This window comes from Helicoverpa zea, chromosome 29 (genome assembly GCF_022581195.2).
Source record: "Helicoverpa zea isolate HzStark_Cry1AcR chromosome 29, ilHelZeax1.1, whole genome shotgun sequence".
Taxonomy (NCBI): Eukaryota; Metazoa; Arthropoda; class Insecta; order Lepidoptera; family Noctuidae; genus Helicoverpa; species Helicoverpa zea.
Window position 1 is genome coordinate 2,196,847 of NC_061480.1, and position 26,453 is coordinate 2,223,299.

The 26,453-nt window shown below is 40.1% G+C and overlaps 1 protein-coding gene across 6 annotated transcripts in view; it reads right to left on the reverse strand.

Annotated features, from left to right (window-relative positions):
- Window positions 1-948: 948 nt before the first annotated feature.
- Window positions 949-26,453, reverse strand: part of LOC124644062 (pantothenate kinase 3) — a 40,707-nt gene continuing 15,202 nt past the window's right edge. For 2 of the 6 annotated variants that reach the window (XM_047183263.1, XM_047183264.1), the window contains exons 3-12: window positions 13,519-13,610; window positions 12,943-13,055; window positions 11,686-11,864; window positions 10,971-11,144; window positions 9,799-9,942; window positions 7,800-7,951; window positions 7,100-7,276; window positions 6,546-6,681; window positions 2,671-2,786; window positions 949-1,610 (exon numbers count right to left, since the gene is read on the reverse strand). In XM_047183263.1, coding sequence (XP_047039219.1) covers window positions 1,520-1,610; window positions 2,671-2,786; window positions 6,546-6,681; window positions 7,100-7,276; window positions 7,800-7,951; window positions 9,799-9,942; window positions 10,971-11,144; window positions 11,686-11,864; window positions 12,943-13,055; window positions 13,519-13,610 — 1,374 coding nt within the window. In that variant the 3' untranslated portion in view covers window positions 949-1,519. Of the gene's footprint in view, window positions 1,611-2,670; window positions 2,787-6,545; window positions 6,682-7,099; window positions 7,277-7,799; window positions 7,952-9,798; window positions 9,943-10,602; window positions 10,727-10,970; window positions 11,145-11,685; window positions 11,865-12,942; window positions 13,056-13,518; window positions 13,611-22,497; window positions 22,838-26,453 lie in introns of those variants that run through there. The other 4 variants (XM_047183261.1, XM_047183262.1, XM_047183260.1 and 1 more) reach the window with 4 other exon arrangements.

Here is a 26,453-nt window from a genome sequence, read left to right on the forward strand (position 1 = left end):
GAACTATTTTAAATATATATAATAAGTAATAATAATAATAAATATCTATAAAAACTGCTTTCTAGGTAATAATTATAATAATATAATATGATTTTATCATTTAATTTATGTTTAGAAAACACACTTTTTTCGCTTTTCCGTTTTTAAACCGCACATTACATTACAGCCTATAATTGTTTTACTGCGAATTTCAATAGGCAATCCGTCGTTGGCGATTACAGATTGAAATTTGACATAATTATAAGAAGCTTATGTCGAAATTCAATCGCCAATCGCAAAACAAGCGATGGATCGCTTATTGGAATCCACAGTTAGGACCTATCCTTCAATTGCCAGATAAGTTCTATCTGTAGAATATGTTTGACATTTCTCATGGCTTTCGTATAGAAAATATGTCAAACCGCCATATTTATTCCTCAGATAGAAGTTAACTGATGATTGACAAAAAAATCGGCCTTTAACAATAATATTTTCAGCAGCTTTCAGTAATTTCACACTAGCGGATTATTTGCTCGGTTTTTTGGCTCAGCAAAAATTGCGTCGTCCTTCGAACGGGTAAATGTCAATTGTTTGCTCATACACAGCCTGTATGATCCGCGTTGCCGCGCGGAAAATCCGCTGGTGTGAAAATTTTGTTACAGTGCGTTTAGTTAGACAATGGAGAATGAAAGATGAGCGCAGATGTCATAATACAGGTAGGTCAGATGCCTTTTTGAAGGTCAAATTCGTACGATGGGCATGACCAAAACGATCAGTTAGGAGTAAACTAACGAGATGTTATTTATATAAGTCACACATTCATGGTCTTACTACAAAAACTTTAACCCCTGTTTTACACTTGTCTAAAAAAATTTTGGCTGCAAAATGAACCATATGTCAACGTCATAATTTGACATTTTTTTAGACAAAGCTTAAACTGACGTTAAAAAGTTTTTGTGGTAAGACGGTTGTTGTTTAAAAAAAAATGATTGGGTCTTAAGGCCCTTGCCCCCGCATGTTGTCGCGGTACTTTCTTACAGCTAATTTCTTCATCAAGAGTAAACGATCAAATTTGTTTCATCTATTAGTTTTGCTGTTACTGTTGCCTTGAAAAAAACGAATTTGACCGTTACTTTTACTTTATGACATTAATTTGGCTTTTATATTTGATGAAGAAACTGGCTATTAGTAGATATTGCGTTATGACATCTCTGCTAGTCATTTAGTTTTCCATAGTCAAGTCACATGTAAAGCACTGGTACTCAGCTGCATCCGGTTAGACTGGAAGCCGACCGCAACATAGTTGGGAAAAAGGCTCGAAGGATGATGATGGTCAAGCTACATTGCCGCGGCGCTGGTACATACGCGGCCTACGACGGAACACGACGGTGTTTAGTCAGTAAGAGTCTGACACTCCCTCACCGCGCGTAACCCACAGCGGGAGGGGACATTTGATGATTTTTGATGTCGTCACAAAGTCACATGTTAGTTAGTTTGTTTGTTGGTTTGTGTGTGTGTGTGCGGTATGTACGGTGTGTACTCAGCTGTGTGCGGCGCCGTCAGGAGCGGCGGCCTTGCGGCGACGCGAGCGGGAGTCTAAGTGTAGGAGACAGCCTACGGCGCCGAAATAACTGGAAACAATACAGGATATTAAGTCTACTGTTTATATTAAGTATATAGTAGTCTATTATTCGTGGTTATTAGTCGTGGTGGCCTAGTGGGCAAAGAACCAACCTCTCAAGAGGGCGCGGGTTCGATTCCAGGTCAGGCAAGTACCAATGCAACTTTTCTAAGTTTGTATGTACTTTCTAAGTATATCTTAGACACCAATGACTGTGTTTCGGATGGCACGTTAAACTGTAGGTCCCGGCTGTCATTGAACATCCTTGACAGTCGTTACGGGTAGTCAGAAGCCAGTAAGTCTGACACCAGTCTAACCAAGGGGTATCGGGTTGCCCGGGTAACTGGGTTGAGGAGCTCAGATAGGCAGTCGCTTCTTGTAAAGCACTGGTACTCAGCTACATCCGGTTAGACTGGAAGCCGACCCCAACATAGTTGGGAAAAAGGCTCGGAGGATGATGATGATAGTCTATTATTTATTTCAACTATTTACATTAGGTCGCGGTTAAGTCTAGATCGTTTATTTTAAGAAAGCGAGTGAGCTTGTACTTAATACATGTGCTTAACATATTGTTATATATTGTAACTTATATATGCATGTTTTCTTGCTCAAGAGCGCTCGTTAGTGGTTAACTTCACACATATGTGGCTCAACCGCTTTCGTGAGATAAAACATTTAGAACACCCGAACGAATTGTTTCATCATAAGATTAAAAGGCAACACCGAGATTTTTCGGTTTGTAGATGGGTAACTATCTTGTCATAACCAGTTCCTCCGTACTTCGAAGGGCACAATAAATTGGTGTCGGATGTCATTTGAACATCTTTGACAGTCGTTTCGGGTAGTCAGCAGCCAGTAAGTCTTACCAAGAGGCATTGTAAGACCGGGTCACTGAATTGAGGAGGTCAGCTATGAGCTAGGCAGTCGTTCTATGTGGCACACTTGAAACTGACCCCAATATTAGTTGGGAAAAGGCTAAAGACAGTCCATAGTCCGACAGTTTTAAGAGCATATTTGCACTATATAATGTGCTGGCTTTTTATATCTTCAAGTAATGTATAATAACTTACCCCTCATGTTCTAAAAACAGTGCTTTGAGCGCCCCCCGCGACCAGTACGACATCGCGTACGATAACAACTTCATAGAGAGAGGGTTCACCCGCAAGAAGTTACCGCAGAACACCACCTGAGAAGACAAAACATAATATGTTATTTTTGGGGGATTATTCATGGGTATGGGTATGTGTGTACCTTCTAAGGGTCCGTTCAGATAGACCGGTTCGGAGAGCATCGGCGCGCATTTTTCTTTTCACACAGACCGGGGCGGATCGGCTGCGCGAGCATTAAAGAGCATGCAATCGGAGCCAAACGTCAAGAAAAATTACGCGATCGGAGCCGGTCGGCTCCTCTTATTATTTCACACCGAGCGGCTTCGAGCATTCTTAATGATAAAAGCAGTGCGCATGCAAAAATAAACCTTACTACAAATACTAAGTCGTGGTTAAGAATTTGCTCTGCTCTCCGAGCCGGTCTATCTGAACGGACCCTAAGTATATCTTAGAGACCAATGACTGTGTTTCGGATGGCACGTTAAACTGTAGGTCCCGGCTGTCATTGAACATCCTTGGTTAGGGGTAGTTAGAAGCCAGTAAGTATGACAACCAGTCTAACCAAGGGATATCGGGTGATCAGATAGCAGTGGCGAAGGGTGGTTTAATGAAATAGGGAAGTCGCAGCAAAAAAAAACTGGGGGGGGAGTACTCAGGGATGGGGGGGAGAGGTAATGGAGGTAATTTCTCAGTCCACCTTTTAGCACTGACTGAGAGACTGATAGTTTGAACATGTTTTCTCGAGGAATTCGGCAGATTATTAATATCTATAAAACTTTATTATCTTTAGTTAGGTATATTAACTACTAGAATCTACGAAAAGTTGGCACTAGAAACAATACATTTTAATTTACAACGGCCTGTTAGCCATTGATATTTATCGTAGGTATATGTTTCATAAATCCGTCAGGACGTTAGTAATTTTAATATTGACGTATTATTGGTAGGTAATTCACCCGAGCGGCGTGCCCGAGTTTTATAACACGTTTTTATTCTCAAAACTTAACCTTGAAAAATAAGTTCCTTCCTAAAGTTAATAATCTGTCGGAAAACAGTCTAATGCGATAAATGCTATCCTAGTTAAGTTTTAAAAGTAGGTACACTAAAAAGAAACCTGATGCAAACTGTCTACGTATCAAAATAAATAACTCATTTCAACGTAGGTCTTTCTATTTTCACTACACACACTGTACTCGTACTGAGTACCAGAGTGCTTAGTGCGAGTTTTCGTGAATTTTTTTACGGACTCACATGAGAGCGCGTATACTAAGATTTGTATGCAGTGTTGCCAACTTAGTGGATTTTCCACTAATACTGGTGGTTTAAGTCCCCTATTTATATAGTGGCGAAATGTTGAAAGTACTGCGGGTCAAGTAGCAAAATGTAAGTTTTGTGGTACAACTTTAAGGAGTTACTATGGAGATTTGAAGTCTCACGGAATGTCAAAAAAGCATCTACAAAACAAAAAGGTGAACGACTACTATATAATTATATTAAGTACTCATTCATTGGTCAAATGCGTAACTAAACAATTTGTGAAACTACTACGCCGATTATAATTTGTGAAGGATTCGGATCGGGTCGGATGAATTGCTAAACAGATGTAATGCTTTGTCTGTTTTAATTTTCTATCGTTGCCGAGTTACATCTTTGGATGATTAAATTGTTTTAGGTTACAATAAAATATAAACAATATTTTTTTAGTGGTGAATTTGGTGATTTTAAGTGTGGGATAAATTTTTGTTAGTGGTTTTCTGGTGGTTTTAAAAGTTGACTCTGGTGGTAAGCTTCTACAACTGTTGGCAACACTGTTTGTATGGAACAAAAACAGGTTCCAATTTTTGACACTAGGTGGAGCTGTTTTTGTTCCATACAAATCTTATAGTTCGGCCATTCAGAGAATGCGTTCCTGACACGTCGCGATTGAACTGACGACGTAACTTTGCAATGGCGTTGCAGTTACGATAAAAATATTTTTGCTGGTTGTTTACCGTTTTAACAATTGAGGAGCATTAAAACAACATTATTATATCAATAATCAATGAATGTTATAATTTTGTGCCAAACTGAGTGTCAAATAACTTGGTAAACAATATTTTTCTAAATCTATACTGCGCTATTACAAGGTTATGTCAGCGGTTTATATTTTGTAGTGCTGTGCTAAAAATAACAGGCAAGTATCGTAATCTGTTCTTATACAGTTATAATATAAAATAATACGTTTTGATTTTCTTTTTAAGAATTGGAAAATAATGGACTATAAGACTTAATTATAACTTTTATGAAAAATAAAAATAAAACTATGACCAAACCGCATTTTTATACTTAGATTAAAAATGGTAACCCCAAATGGCGTTATGGGCCGCCATTTTGTGACGCTAAAACAGTCGTCCGTTGTCGTTTCGTGCGCATAGACCACGTTTTTCAAGTGTTTTCGATCTGTTTTTATTTGATTACCCGGCTTTTGTTAGACCGAGATATCAGGATTGATTCTGTTATTGATAATAATATACTTATACATGTAGGCGAAGATGATGATGAAGACACCACCTCCTCAAGCAAATAGGAGTCTGATTAATATTCTGGTCGCACATTCAATTCAATGTACTTGTAACAAAGAATAAATAAAACAATTTTATTATATGAATATTACCTTTTTTTGGTTTCCACTTAAATAACTAAAATATAAAACAAATGATTCCGCCAATTTAAAACGAAAATAATCTTAAAATAATGCGGCGGTTCATTTTGAAGGAACGGTAACGAACTCAGTGTTATGTTGTGTCCATCACTAGTCGTGACTAACTGATAGGTGTCAGGAACGCATTCTCTGAACGGCCGAAGTATAGTATACGCGCTCTCATGTGAGTCCGTAAAAAAATTCACGAAAACTCGCACTAAGCACTCAGGTCACACTGGTCACAGTACGATCGCGGGGATTAGTAGGGAGTAATGATACTGCCAACTACTTAATAAAAATAAAATAAAAATTATACAGTTGGCGAATACAAGAAATTATAAATTCCCAAGTAGGGTCATTAAATCGCGGAGAATCTTAACTCCGCGATTCAGGATTTGCATAAAAATGCACAACGCCATCTATGTTGACATAATGTAACAACACTTAAACTAACATAAAATATTGTACACACACGAACTATGTTATTTCCAAATGATACACACACCAATAAATTCAATTAAGTAATACAAAGAAAAAATTGTTAATGGTATTATCTAAAACAAAATAAGAACAATGAGAGTGAATTTGTCTGATTTGTTTGTTTACATGTTTGAGAGCTCTAAGCGCTATCACTCGCGCGTAGACAGATATAGCTACTCTACTCGAGCCGGCTTACCGCTCGCCCATATGCCGCGAACATCGCGCGGCGCGGCGTGGATGACGTCACGCAAGCGTAGTTTTGTATGGAGGAGGAAGCCGCGGCTTGTTTAGTAGGAGCAAAATGTTTCAAGTAATTTATAGACAATTTTTTTACGGTGGTAGGCGTTTTGTTATACCTACATATTTCAATTGTGTGGTTTAAATGATTATATTAATTATACCTATACCTATATTATAACTTATACCTATGCTTCTTTCTTGAAATTCGAAAGGGAAGCCGACGGGAATCGGCTTATAAGGACGCCTCGCCACTGTCAGATAGGCATTCGCCTTGTGGCACACTAGTATTCAGCTGCATATTCTTAGACATAGTTGGGAAGCGGCTAGGCGGATCCTCTCGATATGCTCGTTGGAGGCACAGAGGCGGGCGATGGAGCCTATGTTGTTGGTGATGGTGACGGCGACATAGTTGGGAAGCGGCTAGGCGGATAGTTACCCTCTCGATATGCTCGTTGGAGGCACAGAGGCGGGCGATGGAGCCTATGTTGTTGGTGATGGTGACGACGCATGCGCGGGCGAGGTCGGCGCGGGACACTTTGGCTCGACGCTCCGCTGAACACATTTGGCCGAAACTGTAAAGAAAAAATAATTATATATTTTGGTACATTTTATACAAAACAAATATTAAAACAATATCAAATAGTAAAGTGTGTATATTTCTAAAGAAATTACAACTATAATAATTTGTATTGAAACAAGTCAAATTGTAGTTGTGTTCTTTGACAAATCTGCAGCCATTGGTATTACAGTTTTTGAAGGAAAATTCAGACTGAAAAACGATAGCTGAATTTTAGAAGCCTATTCAAGGATACCCCCACAATATATTAGATCGATATTTAGTTTTAACATTCAGTCCGAATTCAGCTATTTAATCAACATATTTTTTGTTTTCTGTGACTTATTTACAAAAGTGATGTAACCCCAAAGCAGTATACATTTAAAAAACTTCTTTTTACATTCAATTATCCGCCTAGCCGGATGAGGACTCACCTGCTGGCCACCAGGTCGCCGGGCAGGCCGAACCTGGCGTAGTCCCCGCCGTATATATCTCGCACCAGCTTGTCCACCGTGGTGTTGTCTCCGGAGGCAGCTAGCTGGATGGCTTCCTCGAAACTGCTGCAGCCGGTTAGGAGGCAGCAGAGACCGAGGAATGTGCCGCCGCCGAGGCTGGGGAAATAAAGAAAGAAAAATGAGTTTTTTGATCATATTAATATTTAAAAATTTGCGGGTCATGATGAGGTTCGGAAAACTAATGACTACATATTGTATGTACAAAGTGCCGTACCTGATCACATTAAATCCTATCACATATACTTTATGATATTCTATGGCGAATTGTAAAAAAAAATAACCTAATCCATTCAGTGGTTTAGCCACAGGAGTCATTTTTCGTTTTCATAATTTACAACATCATGAGTAAAGCTAGGAGTATCGAATGTTTTGACCAGTTGACAGCTGGGAATTTCAGTTGTTTGTAATGACTGACTCTGGTGTTCTAATTCTCGCACATTTTAATTCTATTTACTTTGATTGAATTTTTTTTTTTTTTTTTTTACATATTTTATTTTCTCTTTGTGCTAATTGACATATAATAACCAGTATATTAACGTGTTTGATTTAATGTGATTAGGTACAACACACCCGATATAATCAATATATTAAGGAAGCGGCTAGCCAAATAAAGACCTACCTGGTCCCGCTGACACGATAGTAGTCATCAGGCGCGTTAACCACCAGCACGGAGACTCCACTGCCGATATTCACGAGGAGGAACGGATAGGGCTCCGAGAAATCGAACGGCTTACGAACGTAGACGCTTAGGGCTGCTTCCGAGTAGGGGGGCTGGTAAGAAGAAATAATATACTTGGATGTATAGTTATCGGCACGAATCTTGAGCGCTGACCTTCATTTGTGCAGAAGTGATTTATTAGCAAAGAACTAATCCCGAGTGACGGCTATGACGCGATGCACTGCGGGCCAATCACCGCTTTAGCGCGCCCCCGCGCCTCACTTCATACCACAAAAGGGACCCAATAAATTATTTCTGCGCAGGTGAAGGTCAGCGCTCAAGATTCGTGCCGATGATTATAAAAAAATATTTCCAACATGTATATAAATAAAAAAAAAATATAAAAACCCTTCTCCAGAAAGCAATCAAAAGCAAATAAAAATGTTTAGGGGCATAGGTCTAAAAGTCGGTGCCTACTGGATGCAGCTATTTATATTTTGCCAATGAATTTGCTTTGTATGCGGAAAACTTTTATAAAGTTAGTTATAGAGTTTTATAATATAAGCACAATAGACTGAAAGTGCCGCGGTTTTTTTAACGACGTCAAAAATCATCAAATGCCCCCTCCCGCTGTGGGTTAGCAGCGGTGAGGGAGTGTCAGACTCTTACTGACTAAAAACCGTCGTGTTCCGTCGTAGGCCGCGTATGTACCAGCGCCGCGGTAACTCGCAAGAACAAGCCCGTAGCCCCGCGGTGACTATCTTGTTTTAACATGTTTCTCTGTGCTTCAGAAGACAGAATAAACTGGTGGGTACTGGTTGTCATTTGAACATCTTTGTAGTCAGAAGCCAGAAAGTCTGACAACCAGTGATATCAACAATATCGTGACCAGGTAACTGGGTTGAGGAGGTCAGATAGGCAGTCGCTCCTTGTGGCACACTGGTACTCAGCTGCATCCGGTTAGACTGGAAGCCGACTCCAACATAGTTGGGAAAAGGCTCGGGAAATGAGACTGGTCAGTATGAAGAGTTACAGAGAGGATATTATATTGCACCGATACCAAATAAAATTGGGAATAGGACAGGAGAAATTAGCTGGAATAATTGCGTGAAAACCGGCTGTCATGGTATAGGCATGTGATGAGGAGGAATGAAAGTCATGTTATGAGGAAAGTTTTGAGCATGAACGTGGACGGATATAGTGGAAACAGAAGACCAAAGAAACGATGGATGGCCGATGAATTGCGTGAAAGTCGATCAATCCTACGAGCCTTTTTTCCCAACTATGTTGGGGTCGACTTCCAGTCTAACCGGATGTTGCTGTGTTTCAGTGCTTTACAAGAAGCGACTGTCTGACCCCCTCTACCCAGTTACCCGGGCAACCCAATACCCTTAGTTAGACTGGAGTCAGACTTGCTGGCTTCTGACTACCCGTAACGACTGCCAAGGATGTTCAATGACAGCCAGGACCTACAGTTTAAAGTGCCATCCGAAACACAGTCATTGGTGTCTAAGATATACTTAGAAAATTGTGAGAAAGTCGATATGGTTAGAAAGAATGTTACTTGTGAGATGACGGCAGATAGAAGAGTATGGAAGGAGAAAACATGTTGTGCCGAGTACAAATAAAATTGGGATAAGTCGTGGTGGCCTAGTGGGGTTCGATTCCAGATCAGGCAAGTATTAAGTTTTTTTTTCTAAGTTTGTATGTACTTTCTAAGTATATCTTAGACACCAATGGCTGATAAAAAAAAGGTGAAGGAAAACATCTTGAGGAAACCTGCCACCAACCCGCATTGAGCAAGCGTGGTGATTAATGCTCAATCCTTCTCCGTGTGAGAGGAGGCCGCAGCCCAGCAGTGGGGCGATAAAAAGGCTGTAACAGTAACAGTAAGAGCAGAAGGATCATAATGATGATGATATTGGTGATGGGAGCAAAGCAGTGAATAATAAAATCTTACCGAATCACTAACATGCGTATGTACAGCGTGTTCATCTGGCGGCGCCCAGTAGTAGCACTCCTGGGAGTTCATGCCGTCCACGAATAGGACACCCGCTATGAGAGCGTCTAACTCGTCCATTTTGCTGAGACGCATGTTTACTTCCTGTGGAAGAGGAAAAAATAAATTAAATTTGGGTTTTTTGGAAAAAAAAAGTAAAAATATCCGATTTGAAAACCTGTGAAAGTCGGTTAAAAATGATCCAAAATAAAAAAAAATTTTGTATCCTCTGAAAGAGTTTTAATAAATAAATAGCGATTTATTAGTACTCATATTATAAAGCTAAAGTTTGTTTATTTAAACACAGTCTCAATCACTGGTCCAATTTGACAAATTCAGTACTAGAAGGGGTACAGGGTTCTATCCAGGTACGAGAAATAGTCCCCAAGTGAATCCGCTGGTGGAAACTTTTTTTCTGTACCTACTAATATTATCCATCTGCGAAGAAAGAGGAGTGTTCTCGGTACCTAGAAGACCACTTACCTTTGTAAAATCATCCTCAAACTTGAAGGAACACCCCCTTGTGGACCTTGTGGGTAACTACAGATTGTCACGTTACCCACATGCAAAGACACGTCATCCATCCTCCGAGCCTTTTTGAAAACTATGTTGGGGTCGGCTTCCAGTCTAACCGGGTGCAGCTGAGTACCAGTGTGCCACAAGGAGCGACTGCCCTATCTGACCTCCTCAACCCAGTTACTCGGGCAACCCAATACCCCTTGGATAGACTGGCGTCAGACTTACTAGATTCTGACGCGTTCTCACCTTAATAAAGTCCTCCTCGAACTTGTAGGCGCCGCCGCCGGTCGCGTATATAGTGTTGACGAGGTCCGCCATGCCTTTAGACCTGGCCAGCTGGAGGAACGCCCCCACTTCTGAGGTTGGGAACCTTATGAAGTGTATTGTTACGTTACCCATCTGCAAAGAGGGGAGTTCTCGGTACCTAGAAGACCACATAGCTTGTCCTTAGTACTTAAATGACCAATTACCTTGTTCTTGCCACCTAGAAGACCACTTACCTTAACAAAATCCTTTTCAAACTTGACGCAACCCACCATTTCTGCTGGAGAGAACCATATGAAATGTTACCCCGGTATGTCACGTTACCCAGCTGCAAAGAAACGTGTTCTCACCTTAATAAAGTCCTCCTCGAACTTGTAGGCGCCGCCGCCGGTCGCGTATATAGTGTTGACGAGGTCCGCCATGCCCTTAGACCTGGCCAGCTGGAGGAACGCCCCCACTTCTGAAGTTGGGAACCTTATGAAGTGTAGGGTGCCGCGGCGACCGCGGATTGTTACGTTGTCCATCTGTAAAAAAGAGGTTGAGAATGTTTATAAAGATGATACTGGCTTAAGCTGGCGGTTTCATCGCCCGCATCCCGCAGAAACTTTGTGCACTCGTATGAAAAGTCGCCTATAGATTTCTTTGACAAAAAGGTTATGTAGGTAATATAACACTGTAAGATAGTTTTCAAATCATATCGTTCATGTTTTTTTAACTGCCACCAATAGGCATGGAATCCATTATTACAACTTAAAAGTTGCCAACAAAAAACTGGAAAAATAGGAAACTCTATAATATTAAACAGAAAACTTTGTCTGCCTACTGAGTCTGCTGGATGACTGAAAAATAAAAACTACTTGACCGATTGATGAATAAGGGTCAATCCCCACTGAAAGAGCAGCGGCCGGCAGCGGCCGCAAATGCAAGTGATTGAGCGCGAGCGCGGCGCCGCGCTCTTACATTGTCCGTGCTCTTACGGCCGCCGCCGGCCGCTGCTCTTTCAGTGGGAATTGACCCTTATTCATGAAACAAAGATCGATATTTAGTTTTAGAAAGTCTACATACCTGTAAATGTACATCCCGTCTGCCAGTCTTCCCGTACGCCGAGTTCCTCGTAAGATATCGTCTGATATTCTTCAGCACTTCCGTTTCCTTGTCCAGCTCGCGCCGGTTCGTCTCCCGAGGCTCGAAGTAGACCAGCTTCGTGAGGGTACCGCCGATGTCCATGCCGAACCAGGGCATCGCTGTGGGAAATGATAGATAAACATATTTACATGTTATTTAGTAAAATTATACAGCAAAAGACAGGAAGTTCCTACTCAGCTATGTTCTATTAAGTAGGAACTTCTTGGGAAATAGGCTAGGTGGATAATGATTTGTTTGAATTTTTCAACTGGATCGATTTCAAAATATCTTTCACTTTTGAAAACCTGGACTATCACCGAGTAGGTGACATGGGCTATATTTTAACCGGGAATGTAGTTCCCCGGAACAGCAAGTAATATTATAAATAGGAAAGTTTGTATTAGGTTTCACGAGGCTCAAAGTAGACCAGCTTCGTGAGTGTACCGCCGATTTCCATTATTTCAGGATATTTTTTTCTTATGCATGCATAGAAGTTATTCATCAAAGAAACAAGAATATTAAAAGTGATTTTTTTTTGATGAATTTTGGCAGTCACGTGGACATTTGTAAATCTGATGACCAGTCTAACCAAGGGGTACTGGATTGCCCGGGTAACTGGGTTGAGGAGGTCAGATAGGCCGACGCTCCTTGTGACACACTGGTACTCAGTTGCATCCGGTTAAGACTGGAAGCCGAACCCGACATAGTTGCGAAAAGGTTTGGGAGATGATGATTTGCCCCCTTACACCCCTTGATGATACAGATCATCATCCTCCGAGCCTTTTTCCCAATCATGTTGGGGTCGGCTTCCAGTCTAACCGGATTCAGCTGAGTACCAGTGCTTTACAAGAAGCGACTGCCTATCTGACCTCCTCAACCCAGTTACCCGGGCAACCCGATACCCCTTGGTTAGACTGGTGTCAGACTTACTGGCTTCTGACTACCCGTAACGACTGCCAAGGATGTTCAATGACAGCCGGGACCTACAGTTTAACGTGCCATCCGAAACACAGCCAATGGTGTCTAAGATATACTTAGAAAGTACATACAGACTTAGAAAAGTTGCATTGGTACTTGCCTGACCTGGGATCGAACCCGCGCCCTCATACTTGAGAGATTGGTCCTTTACCCACTAGGCCACCACGACTTTTTCGATGATACAGATGACTGACTATAATTAATTTTCGTGTTACTTACGAGGAGCATCGTTGTCCGGCGGCGTGGGGGGAGCGTCCTCCATCTTAACACAATTGTCTTTACTCATCGGGGCGGTGTACGGGGCGCGGCGCGCTCGGTTTAATATTTTACTCCTGGAATTAAGAGAACATATACGATGTACCGATGTACGATAACATGTACATCATTTCTATATGAATGTGAACATACAATAAATTCTTATGATTATCACTCCCAAAAGATTCAAGTCTACAATTAGTCTAGGAGCTAACTTCAACATTTAGGGGTAGCCGCATAGTCATCTGACTAATGTCGTGGCTAGGTGGATAGTTACCAGGCTTAAGTCCTGGGTAAAGAAGATGCGACTTATTAGGACGGAGCTAGGCGGATAGTTAATTGACTAAAGTATTCAATAAGGGAGGGAACCACATTTTAGGATGAGGGTTAGATGGATAGTCGCTTGGCTTATTTTGAGACTAAGCGGATAGTTACCCAGCTAAGATCCGGTAAAGGACCGGGAGCTCTTGGTACATATTAGTACATAGCTGGCTAGCTGGATAGTTCAAACGCTAATGTCGAGGCTAGCTGGATAGTTACCTGGCCAAACTCTTGGGTACGGTAGGGAGCGGCGTGGAGCGGCGTTGCCGTCCGCACGCCGCTAAACAGCCCTCACACCGGTGCAATCGCATCTGAAACAATAACATTGTCAACATAAATATAAGAAAGATATACTCTTTATTATGCACAACACTTCAAATAAAAAATATTTTACTTGGCGTTAGATTAACGCTCAATCCTTCTCCGTGTGAGAGGAGGCCGCAGCCCAGCAGTGGGACGATAAAAAGGCTGTAACTAACTAGTTTAGTTGGCCCAATAGGCGGTCTTACAGACAACCTTTGGATGGATTGAGATTGAGACTCAACGAAATATCTGTATACAGTGGCTTAATCAGCACTTTTCTAGAAGTTTCCAGAAGAAAAGAAATTAGTCCATCTTTAAGATAACCCTAAAATAATAGACACGTATTTATTTTTCTCCCCCCTCAAAAAAACAACGAATGTACAACACGACTGAATTTTGTGTTAACTGTATTGAACACTTCTAATGTTAAAAAAATTACAACAAATGTAGATGAGGAGTCACGACCACTCTCAAACTTTGTTGTGTTGAATCTTAGTAATATTTCTTGCTCATAGGAAAAAACACGGATTAATACAGATCACTATTTCTTAACACTCCTAGTAAATTAACACCTTTTCACGTCAAATTACATTGGACAGTATCCCCAAGAACCGAGCCCCCCTTTCACCACTTCCTAGTGTTATGGCTGAGAAGAAGAAACGGTGACGAGTGCTAGTTAAATTCGGGCGAATTGACTACTAACCCTTGATTTCGTAAACTGCCTTTCCTTTTTAGACAGCATTTTCATAAATATTTAAACACTATAACACCCACAGAACATCACCGAACAAAAACAAAGACTTATTGATATTACGTATTACATAAAATATAATATTAGTATCTTATCTGTCGAACTTGAAAATAAATTGTAGCTTGTAAAGATAATATAGTTGGGGTTATATTAAAGTCCATAAAATATAACAACATATTGTATAATTGTTTTATCTGTGACGACGAAACACCTGTTTTTAGAATGTAGATACTAGATATAATGGCGTCCTAGCCAATAGTCGGTCACGGCGGCTGTTCTCATATAAGGAGATCAGTCAGCTGCGCAGGACATATTATAGTGTACGAGCATTTGCGCAGACACAGGTGCACTCACTATTCCTTCACTCTCATAGCGCGATGGGACGGCAATCCGACACCACCGAAGAGTTTCGAAATGGAGATATATTGAGAACGCTAACTGTCAATATGGGATATTAGCTGTTCCTGCATGGCAACTACACCCGGATAAAAACTATATAAGTCTATAGCCTTCCTCGATATATGGGCCATCTAACACCGTAAGATTTTTTTTTTTAATCAGTCATGTTGCTTTTGAGGTTTGCGCGTTTCAACCAATAAAAAATCTCTTCAGTTTTGTAATATTAGTATAGATAGATAACTGGCATCAAATGGCTGACTTTAAGGAGGCAGAATTATTTGTCATAAACTGTATGTAAGTGAAACCGAGGGGAATACGTAATAGTGTGTGTTGTTAGAGGTTTAGGACATATTCATTACATAGGACATTAACTGGGTTATTCATAAAGTAATAAAAATGTACAACAATGAATGGTCCCAATTATTATGAGTGGTGTAGGAAAAATAGATCAGATTACATTTTATTCACGGCTCGTGGCTAATGAACAACCGCTAAGTTAAGCAACGCTTGGCGCATTCGGTCAGAGGATGGGTGACCAACATCTGCCTAGCCTTTTCCCTACTATGTTGGGGTCGGCTTCCGTCTAACCGGATGCAGCTGCTGTACCAGTGCTTTACAAGGAGCGACTGCCTATCTGACATTCTTAACCCAGTTACCCGGTTACCCCTTTATTAAGACTGTTTGTCAGACTTACTGGCTTCTGACTACCCATAACGACTGCCAATGGTGTTTAAATGACAGCTAGGACCAATTTAACCGAAACATAGAGGAACTCATTATGACATAGATGGTCACCCATTCATAAACTAATCAACCCCAGCTTTGCTTAATCTTTGATTTATCAGTGGGGCCGTCACTTAGCCACGAGCCATCCTTTTTAAAATATGATTAAGGGTGCTATGTTCATAAGGTACACGACCTCAATAAAACAACAAATTAATGATTTGCCTTACAATGTTAAAACAATTGACAAAGGGTCGATGACCTTTGACTGTCTGGTCAAAAGTTCACTTGAGAACAATATAACTTTTAATTATATACTTTTTTTTTACAGGACTGCACACTGTGGACTAAACACTCGGTCCGGTACCGGCTAAATACCTGATCATTGTAATGTGCGCACTCCCATACATCTTTTAAGTACAAAGATGTATGGGAGTGCGCACATTACAATGGGCCCTGGGAACCCCTACTAGAGCCCTGGGAACTTCAGGGACCATAATTGTGACTATCATTTTATAATTTTCTAATGTACATTATGGAATGCAATAAACGATATGATATGAATGCTTGACAAACGGTGAAGACAATTATTATGAGGATGACCTGGACTTTCGAGTCTGAAATCACCAATGCGCCTTACGCGAGTATTGTGATTAACTATTATTCCTTCTCTGCATGAGTAGAGGCAGCTACAATAAAAATGAATACATCCTCAATATAGGAAAAGGCTAAGCAGATATTAAAAAAAATGAGGAAATTATTATAATGTCCTCCTAGTCGATTATCGGTCACGGCGGCTGTTCTCATATAAGGAGATCAGCCAGCTGCGCAGGACATATTATAGAGCACAAGCATTTGCTTGGACACAGGTGCACTCACTATTCCTTCACTCCCATAGCGAGATCCCGGTTAAGGAAATAGATATCAGATTGCAAAGATACGGTATCATTGTACAATGATGACCAGTCGTATGTTAGTTGTAAAAAAGATAAGTTATATAGGCATTCCACGATTATCTTACTTTTCACACTCGCCTTATCTAGAGATACCACACCCGAAGATATAACCAGGCCTCTGTCACTCGACGTACTTGCGCGCGATAAATGCCTACCGCTCGCTGGGTTATCGGTAGCCCCACGCGGCTCAGGGTTTTCAATAGTCACACGCGCCGCGCGCGCTCCAATATTATTATTTTTATTTCATGGCATGTTATGCTGTTGGTTTTTATTATGTTTTTTAAGCTACCTAACAAACTGATGGATTATTTTGAGTTGTGTTGGTTTATAGGTATGCGACTATTGTAAGATTTAGAAACATTTTATATTTATGAACATCTAGTAATTCTATTTTTTTAAAATAAATTAATACTTATCAACTTTATGATTTAAACAACAGAGATCATTAGGTACTTATTTTACTTTAGATACCTACTTAGTTATATGAACTGTATTGTGAGTTTTGTAGCTCAAAACACATCTCAAGTGTAAGTAGGTATAGTTCTGGTACAACTTAATGACGACTCGGAACATTACGCGTGTCGCTACGCAGAAACCAATTTTAGGTAAGTATGTATCAACACTCGACGGAGTTGTACCATATGGGGTATGGCACTTGTGCTCGAAAATAGTTAAAAACCGCCTTTGATTTTGACGAAAGCTTTGCTTAAGTACTAACCTATGCTTACGTATTAGGTAATATTTAGTAATATGTAGCCATACTCCATTTTAGTAGGCAATACAATAGTTAACTAAAGAAAAATATTCTTGATATTACTTTTTATTTAAAAACTCAGTTTTAAAAAAGGCTATCTTAAAATAAGCGTAACTTTGTTTTCCTACTTACATAAATATTAATAAATTGTAAGAAGCAACCCTAAGCGCGGCCACGGCACGGTTGCGGTCACTGAACTGTGCGCTATCGCATTGGAATAACAATCAAGCGCTCGAGCTTTTAAGGTTCATTTTATAACGCAGCTAGGAATTTGTAGGTAGTTGGGGAACTTGTAGGTGCTTATAACAGTAGGTATGGACTTTTTTGTATGGAGTGATTTATCTGTTACGTAGTAACTATTATATAATCTGTGATATAACTAGTAAAATTGATGTCAGAATTCCAAATAAATTCGTGAAAAGTTCGCTGAAGCTAAAATGGGCATTACACTAACACTTAGATTTTAATTGTTTTTATTTTTTTATCTATTAGTTTATACTTATTGTAATGGTAATTATTATTTATGTATTGTATTTCTATAGGCCATAGTTGCCTGAATTAAATAAAAAGGAGGAATAAATAAAAAAAAAACTGATTTGACTTATTTGTTGCCAATATTACTTCGACAAATATTTATAATATGTAGGTGCACCAACAACAACATATAACAGAAATATAAAATCTTAATAATATTACACAGCTATACTTGCCCATTAAAGGTGCACTCAGCACTTAATAAAACAATTAATTATTAAAAAGTTTCCTCAATAAAATAAAATCAAACGAATTTTATGATATTACTGACAGACTACTAAGAACGTACTATGTACCTAGATTTTTTTTCTAATGTTTTCAAGTAAAGTCTGACAACCAGTCTTACCAACGGGTATTGGGTTGCCCGGGTAATTGGGTTGAGGAGGGCAGATAGGCAGTCGCTCCTTGTGGCACACTGGTACTCAGCTGCATACGGTTAGACTGGAAGCCGACCCCAACATAGTTGGGAAAAGGCTAGGCAGAGGTAAATTTGAATTTCAACCTTGCCGTTATTATACTTCGACCAATATAAATAGCTTCGTAAGTATGTGTAAGAAGTATTTAAGTCGTGTTTATAAGTACAAATGGTAGTATTATAGCGTCTTATTATCTCAAGGTGAATGCCAAGGTCAGCATAAATGCCGGAAAATTTATTATTTTTATTTGAAAATCACTTAAACAGTACAATGTATAATGTGTAATAAATGTTAGACAGTATAACAATTTTATAGCTTAAATAAAATACATAGTTAAAAAACTAAAAAACACGCTTTTTGTAATGTTTCTTAGCTAGTCATGTATTGTCATCAGAACGCAGAGCGTGTGCAAAATTTCATCCTAATCGAAGACCGGGAAGTGGGTCAAATTAAGATTCGAAGATTTTCTTACATACAAAATTACAGGTAAAGCTCATATAAGCGTGTTCATAAAAACAACAGAACAACGCGCATTTACATAAACATACATAAAAATCATTACAAGACATTTCTAACAAGTCCAAACACAGCTATGATACGATGTTCCATCATGAAGTTCCAGTTCATCGGTTCCATCATCAGATCAGTTCGACAGTACCATATTATTGTATTGTCATCAGAACTACATACAGCTGCCAATATTCATGACGCTACGATCCTTGGAAGATGGTTTTATTAGTTATCTTAGATTCCATTACATAGTTACATACAGGTGGACCTAATGACAGCTTATTTAAATATAATGTAATTAGCTAGCTTCTGCCAGCGGTTTCACCCGCGTTCCGTGGGAACTACTGCCCGTACCGGGATAAAATATAGCCTATGTTACTCGGGAAGAGTGTAGCGCCCCAACAGTGAAAGAATTTTTCGAATCGGTTCAGTTGTTTGGGAGACTTAAGGGTAGAAACTAACAATAAAAAAAAAACATATTCCTCTTTATTTTATACTAGCTTTTGCCCGCGGCTTCGCTCCCGTCAACTGACTTCTCTACTTTACCCTATTTTTTTTTTCATAAGAACCTTCTCCTGACAATAACAAACACAACAAAAAAAATAATTAGCCAAATTGGTCCAGGCGTTGTTGAGTTATGCGCTTACCAACACATTTTGCGATTCATTTTTATATTATAGACTAGCTGACCCGGCGAACTTCGTACCGCCTTTTCCTTATTTGCTCACCGTTTAGACCTACCCTGGACTACGACAAACATTTTAAAACTAAAATCAGCTCAATCGGCCCAGCCGTTCTCGAGTTTTAGCGAGACTAACGAACAGCAATTCATTTTTATATATATAGATATGTCACCGGAAAATAACAAGATCCGTAAGTTTATAAATTTCCTAGTAAATTTATAAATTTCCTAGTCAATTTATAAACTTACGGATCTTGTTATTTATTAAACTTTCGTAAGATTCTAAACGGGAGATAAATTGTAATATTTTACGTCCACATTTTCGTAAATTTATAAACTTACTGAACTCACTCGTAAAATAATAAGTAAGCAGTAACGAAACGCTACGCGCGATCCGATTGGTTGGCTGTCACGTGTCACTTCTCCTTCCTCGCGGCCGCCCTATGGAGACAAGCATTGCCACTATGAACATTGACCAATCAAAGAGCAGTGTGTTATTTTACGTATTTCAAAGATCGTATATTTAAAAGAGTTTCTGTGATTGGTCGAACCATATAAAATCTTACGAATAGATAATCGTTAGTTTATAAATTTACCGTATGACGTCGGAAATTGATAAATTTACGAAAATGTGGACGTAAAATATTACAATTTATCTCCCGTTTAGAATCTTACGAAAGTTCATAAACTTCCTAGTAAATTTATAAACTTACGGATCTTGTTATTTTCCGGTGACATATAGATTAGTATACTTAATACCTATGTATTTGTATTTTTGTCCATCATTAATCGAATCGAATTCGTGGTGAGTTATCAATAATTTTGGTACATTGCCAATATATTATGCAATGTCCGCATAGCAATTTTAGGAATTTTATAGTGCATATTATATGCAATGTCACATCTTTGTGTACTTATTTATAAATGGCCACGATTATTTATTTTAATAATTGCATCTTTTTATTTCGGAGCTATTGTAAAAGATTGTATTTATTAGGATTCCGAACCCAAGGAGAAAATCGGGACCCTATTTCCAGGCTGTATATCATGCACTTTGATAGATAGAAGTACAAATATACATATATAGAATAGTAGAATATGTACTGAAAACTACAATAACGTAAATATTTTAGGGTGCTTTCATACAACAAACTTGATATTTTCAGCGTTTTAAAACTCGGTCTTTTTTTAAACGACGTCTAAAATCATCAAGTGACCCCTCCCGCTGTGGTTTAGCAGCGGTGAGGGAGTGTCAGACTCTTACTGACTAAAAACCGTCGTGTTCCGTCGTAGGCCTTTTATGTACCAGGGCCACGGTAACTCTTTCGAACAATCCTGCAGCGCCGGCAGGCCTTGGCCTTGCTGGGCCCCGCTGGCTTGGTTTTCTGATTTTAAGTTTTTACGGCCGTTCCCAATATATCTATCTACTGCTTTGCTTGCCTACTGGAGCTAGGCATTTGACATTACGTGTATGGGGCTAATGTCAAAATATTTTCTCTAGTGAGCAAATTAACAGATAGAATATTGGAAACGGTTTTTAGCCACATTCATAATCATCTTCCTGCCCTGTTCCCAAGTCATTTGAAGTCGGCGAAACATGTCTTTTTCTTCCATACCTCTCTGTCAGACGTCATACTTACATCCACTCCCTTCTGCTTCATGTCCTCTTTCAGACAATCAATCCATCTTTTCCTCGGTCTACCTCTGCCTCTCCATCCTTCCACATTCATACTTATTTGTTAGCCCTAATATATTTCATTATTTACAAGTACAACTCCATCCATTAAACTTTTTGATAAGTAGTAAAAATTTTCGACGTCGCGTCGCTGTGTATTTGCAATGATAATTTTCAGTAAATATAAATATTTAACAGCTTGAACAAAGGGGAATAAATCATTTAGAATAAAGACTTTTGAATGTGACGTCAAAATGATGTTATAATAATATTTGATGTTATCTCATTTCTGAACAAAGGTCTCTTTTCATACATAGCCCAAGAGCTAGCGACTGCAAAATGTATTTTATAAAGCATTTCATCATCTCCCGAGCCTTTTCCCAACTATGTTGGGGTCGGCTTCCAGTTCAATCGTATGCAGCTGAGTACCAGTGTGCCACTAGGAGCGACTGCCTATCTAAATGCCGAATTGAAAAAGTCTTTCAGTGTTAGATAGCCCATTTATCGAAGAACACTATAGGCTACTTTTTAACCGGGCTCGTGCAGTTCCCACGGGATGCGTGTGGAACCGCTAGCGGAAGCTAGTGTTGCTAAAGGTGCATGTAGCGGAGCAAGTTAACATGCGCAAGTGACAAGAGCACGCGGGTGGGTATTTTGCTTTGGTACATGCGCGAGTCGCTGGATCCGCACGTATTTAAAACTAGCTTCCGCCAGCGGCTTCGCCCGCGTGGTGTGTTGATAAAAAGTAGCCTATATGTTAATCCAGGGTATCACCTATCGACATACCAAATTTCAACCAAATCGGTCCAACCGTTTTTGCGTGATTGAATAACAAACATACATCCATACATTCTCACAAACTTTCACATTTATAATATTAGTAGGATGCATGTAACTTGCGCATGTGCCTCAACATGCGCAAGCTACTTGCACCGTGTAGACGCACCCTAACAAATAGTCGTAATGTTTGATAGTAACGTCATATATGGTCATGAGGTGATGTTATATTTACTCATTATATGTATTGTTTAACTTAATGGTTAACTCAAAGTTGAAATAAACATATGTGAGAAATATTATCTGTTCCGGGTTCACTTGATTGTTTATCTATAGCTTATAATCTACACTAATAAAATAAAGGAAACTTTGTTTGTTTGTACGTAAAGGCTCCGAAAGTACTGAAGCGATTTGAAAAATTCTTTCACTGTTGGAAATCTACACTGTTTCCGAGTAACATAGGCTAAATTTTATCCCGGTACGGGCAGTAGTTCCCACGGGACGCGAGTGAAACCGCGGGAAAACGGCTGTCTTATTGTATGTCTGACTGTACCAATTTGATAGAACTGGCATACAAATGATATCAGAAAAAATAATTTGAGCTACTTTTCGAGGAATTCCAAGAATTCCTATGGCGTATTAAATTTGCCTAAATATTTAAAGCGACATAAACCGCTATACAGTTATAAATTAAATTTAAATCCAAAAATAAACTCACTTGATGAATAGTAATCACTCCTGCCTGTTCCGTCGTCATTTTGAATTAAAACAATTAACTAAATCACACTAAATATCACAGGTTGAATAAATAAATAAATTAAACTAAATTGTTCTTGTAAAATCACAGCATTTTCACATCAATCATCTTCTAAGTCCAAATCCCATAGATTCGCGATACCACACAACAGTCTACGCAAAATAGAGTCGACAATTTTATTTAAAAATATGCAGTAATAAAATAATATCCACCAACATTCGATTAGAATACGAAAATCCGTCGCGATCATGGACAGGACCGTCCCGCGCGGCGGTCGAGCCTCGAATGAGGTATTTAGCGTACTTTATTCGTATTTGGAAGCGGCGCGCACGCATGTATGGCAGCGGTTATCAATGCTTAACGTGACGATCACGAACACATACTAGTTCTGTGCATTCGGTCAAGACAGCGATGCATGACTGGTTTGACATAACTATTCTTTGCGTATTTTTTTTCAGCAGATTTAGGCCGGGTGATAAGGTATATCTTTTTTAGGGTTCTGTATCGAAAAGGTAAAACGGTGCCCTCGTATTGCTAAGAATTCGCAGTTCGTCTGTCTGTCACGAATGGTGATACTTAGGCAGTTAAAATTTTCGAGTATTTCTGTTGCCGCTAAAACAACAAATAGATACCTTAAAATTCGTGCGCGAAACTGTCTCGCATTTGGCCGATATTTTATTTCATTTGTAAAGGCTTCAAACCAATTGAATACTAAATCATCATCTGCCTAGCCTTTTCTCAAACTATGTTGGGGTCAGCTTCCAGTCTAACCAGGTGCAGCTGAGTACCCGTGTTTTACAAGGAACGAATGCCTTTCTGACGCCCTCAACACAGTTACCCGGGCAACCCAATACTCCTAGGTAGGGCTGCCATCTCGAATTTCGCCAAACCCGGACAAACGTTTAAAAAACCCGGACATTTGGCGTAAATCGCATTTTTCCCCCGAACATGTACGATTTTTTTTAAACAAAATAATACCTAATTTGTAATCCATTTACTATTGACATACACTTAAATTCAATGAGGAGCTTCCTTACATGAAAAGTGTCCGGGTTTTCCCCGGACACTTCTTGAAACCCCGCCCGGACGGCCCCCGGACGGCCTCCAAACGAGGACAAATCCGGGGAAACCCGGACGGATGGCAGCCCTACTCCTAGGTAAGACTTGTTATCAGACTTACTGGCTTCTGACTACCCGTAACGACTGAGAAAGATGTTCAACGTCAGCGGATACAAAATGATTGTAAAAAGTCGTCATTCATTAAATATTTCAGTTTTAAATTGTCACCACCTTGCGAGTACTTTGCATAGGTAAAGAGTTGAACTCTAGACCCCGACGTGACGCCGAGTAGGACGTAAGTAATTCACTTAGTTTATATGTTAATGTATTGATTCAGTACTTAAAAGCAAGAGATACAACGGGAATTTTCGAAATTCTGTTACCAATTTTGAAACGGTATGAAAACGGCTGTTATTTGATCATCTTTAATAGTCGCGACGAGTTCCTCCGTGGAGGGGCACATTAAATTGTCGGGTCCCGGCTGTCATTTGAACACCTTTGACAGTCGTTACGGGTAATCAGAAGCCAGTAATTCTGACAACCAGTCTTACCTTTGGGTTGCCCTTGCCAGGCAGGGTACTGGGTTGAGAAGTTCAGATAGGCAGTCGCTCCTTGTAAAACACTGTACTCAGCTGCATGCGGTTAGGCTGGAAGCCGACCCCAACATAGTTGGGAAAAGGCTCGGTTGATGATAATTTAGGATAGCCACACAGGTTAATCTTAGAGCCAAAAACCGGCCTTTTATTTGGTTTACCCAAGACGTGGGTAAAACCTTGAGGAGCAACTAGTTTGACTACATATTTGCTTCAGAAATATCGTATTACCGGTATTTTTACACTAATTAACAGCAATTATAACTAGTAGAACTGTCAAGAAGCGCATTGTGCAAGGAAAAACAAAGAAATCAATAGTGACTGGGGTGTTTTCCCAGACCCTATTTAAAAACCCTGTCTTTATTGGCCGTATGTTCAATGAAGTTAAAAATCCGGGAAACCCGAATGACAGCTCTAACCTTTCCGAGTTCTACACGAGTATTTTGTTTTGTTGCGACGTCGTGTCAGTCGAAAGACGTCCACTGTTGGACAATTGTCTCCGCCGAGGTACGCCACTTTACTCGATCTTCAGCAACCCGCATCCACTGATGTATGTACATATGTTTGTTTTATTGAGAGCATGTAGTAAATAATACCTTTCTGACCACTACAAAAAACTTACTTCGTCCTAACTTTGACAGACCATCAAATGACTCTTTCCGTTGCAAACATTTTTACGCTATGTCGCGAGTTCATAGCTAGCATGTGTTCGCACACAAAGGTTGCAGTTGCACGGACATCTTACAAAATGTTCGCGCGCAATGTGTCACTATTTGCTAGAGCGAGTACACCAGAAGATACATTCGTGTCGCATGCTAGAGGAACCTCGCCTAGAAACTACTGAGATCTATCCATGTTCCTTCTGGGGCCCTTTATGAACCAGGGTCGCGGTCACTGGCCCGTAGAACTCTTCAACCCTGACCGATCTCTGAGGTAACATCACGTGTTTAGCAGATAAAGTTTTGTTCTAAGCGTGTGAAATATCTAACATCACGTGAAGATATCGTTGAAATTATCTATCGTCTATAATTGGATACGGGTGTAAAATCCTAAGGTGGTATAGAGGTTAGGTTAGCTCAAGAACGAAGAGGTGAAGTCAAAAGGTAACAAGGCCATTGACGTTTTTCAAGCCCATTATTGAGAGCATGTTTTTATCAATTTAAGAAAATCTTAACCTGGACTAGAATCAGTATTCTCATTGTTTCTCTACGGCAGTCTCTAAAGAGATCAGCGACCCGTACATGACATTACAATGCACAAGCATTTGCGTGGACACAGGTGCACTCACTACTCCTTCACTCTCATAGCGCGATGCGACGACTATCCGACACGACCGGAGAGAGATCAGGCACAGGACCGACATTAACGTGCTCTCCGATGCACGGGTGTATCAATCACCACTAACATGCAATCGAAGATTGGCTGCTTCTCAAACAAAACCCACAAAGCGATTCGACTAACCATTTTTAAGTATCAACGGGTGGCTGAGGTCATCATCTCCTGAGCCTTTTCCCAACTATGTTGGGGTTAACTTGCAGTCTAACCCGATGCACATGTGTGGGTGGCACACTGCAAGCGCGGTGACTGAAGCCTAGGCGGGCGCGGCGAGCGGTGGCGTGGGGTGGCCACAGTGAAGGCGCGAGCTCTTGTAGCGGTTTGACGTACATCAGGAGTGCAACACCTTCACTTCCAGGAAATTGTTCTTTTATTTCACTCCATAACTTTCTTGTTATTGTGCGATTATTGTGGTGTGGATGTTTGCTTTGCCAGATCGGTGGTTTAGATTGAATTGCGCTTATGAACGATTCAGTATTCACAGCCATTTTTTAGACAAACAAATATAAACGCACATACGCCGAACGACAAGATCGAACTGGTTTGTTACCCCCGCCGTCCGCGCATTGGGTCGCTCGATGACTCTAGGCCCGTAGTGTGGCCAGAACGCGAAGATAGAAGCGTTTGAAACTTACGCGCGCTGTCTCGCTCAGTCCCATCGCACTAGGCTTCCGCCTTAGTCACTACAATATGGACGCAAAGGCGAGTTTCATATGTTTGATACTTCGCGCCCGTCGTCGCAACCGCGCTAGGCTCGCAGTGTGGACCCACACCATGAGTAGCAGTGTTATACAAGGAGCGACATCCTATCTGACCTCCTCAACCAAGTTACCCGGTCTACAAGAAGTTAGTTGCAAAATATACTCAGTTTCATCCTAAAGTACGGAAGAGGCTAGGCGGATAATTATAGTCATGGTTTATCTGATATGA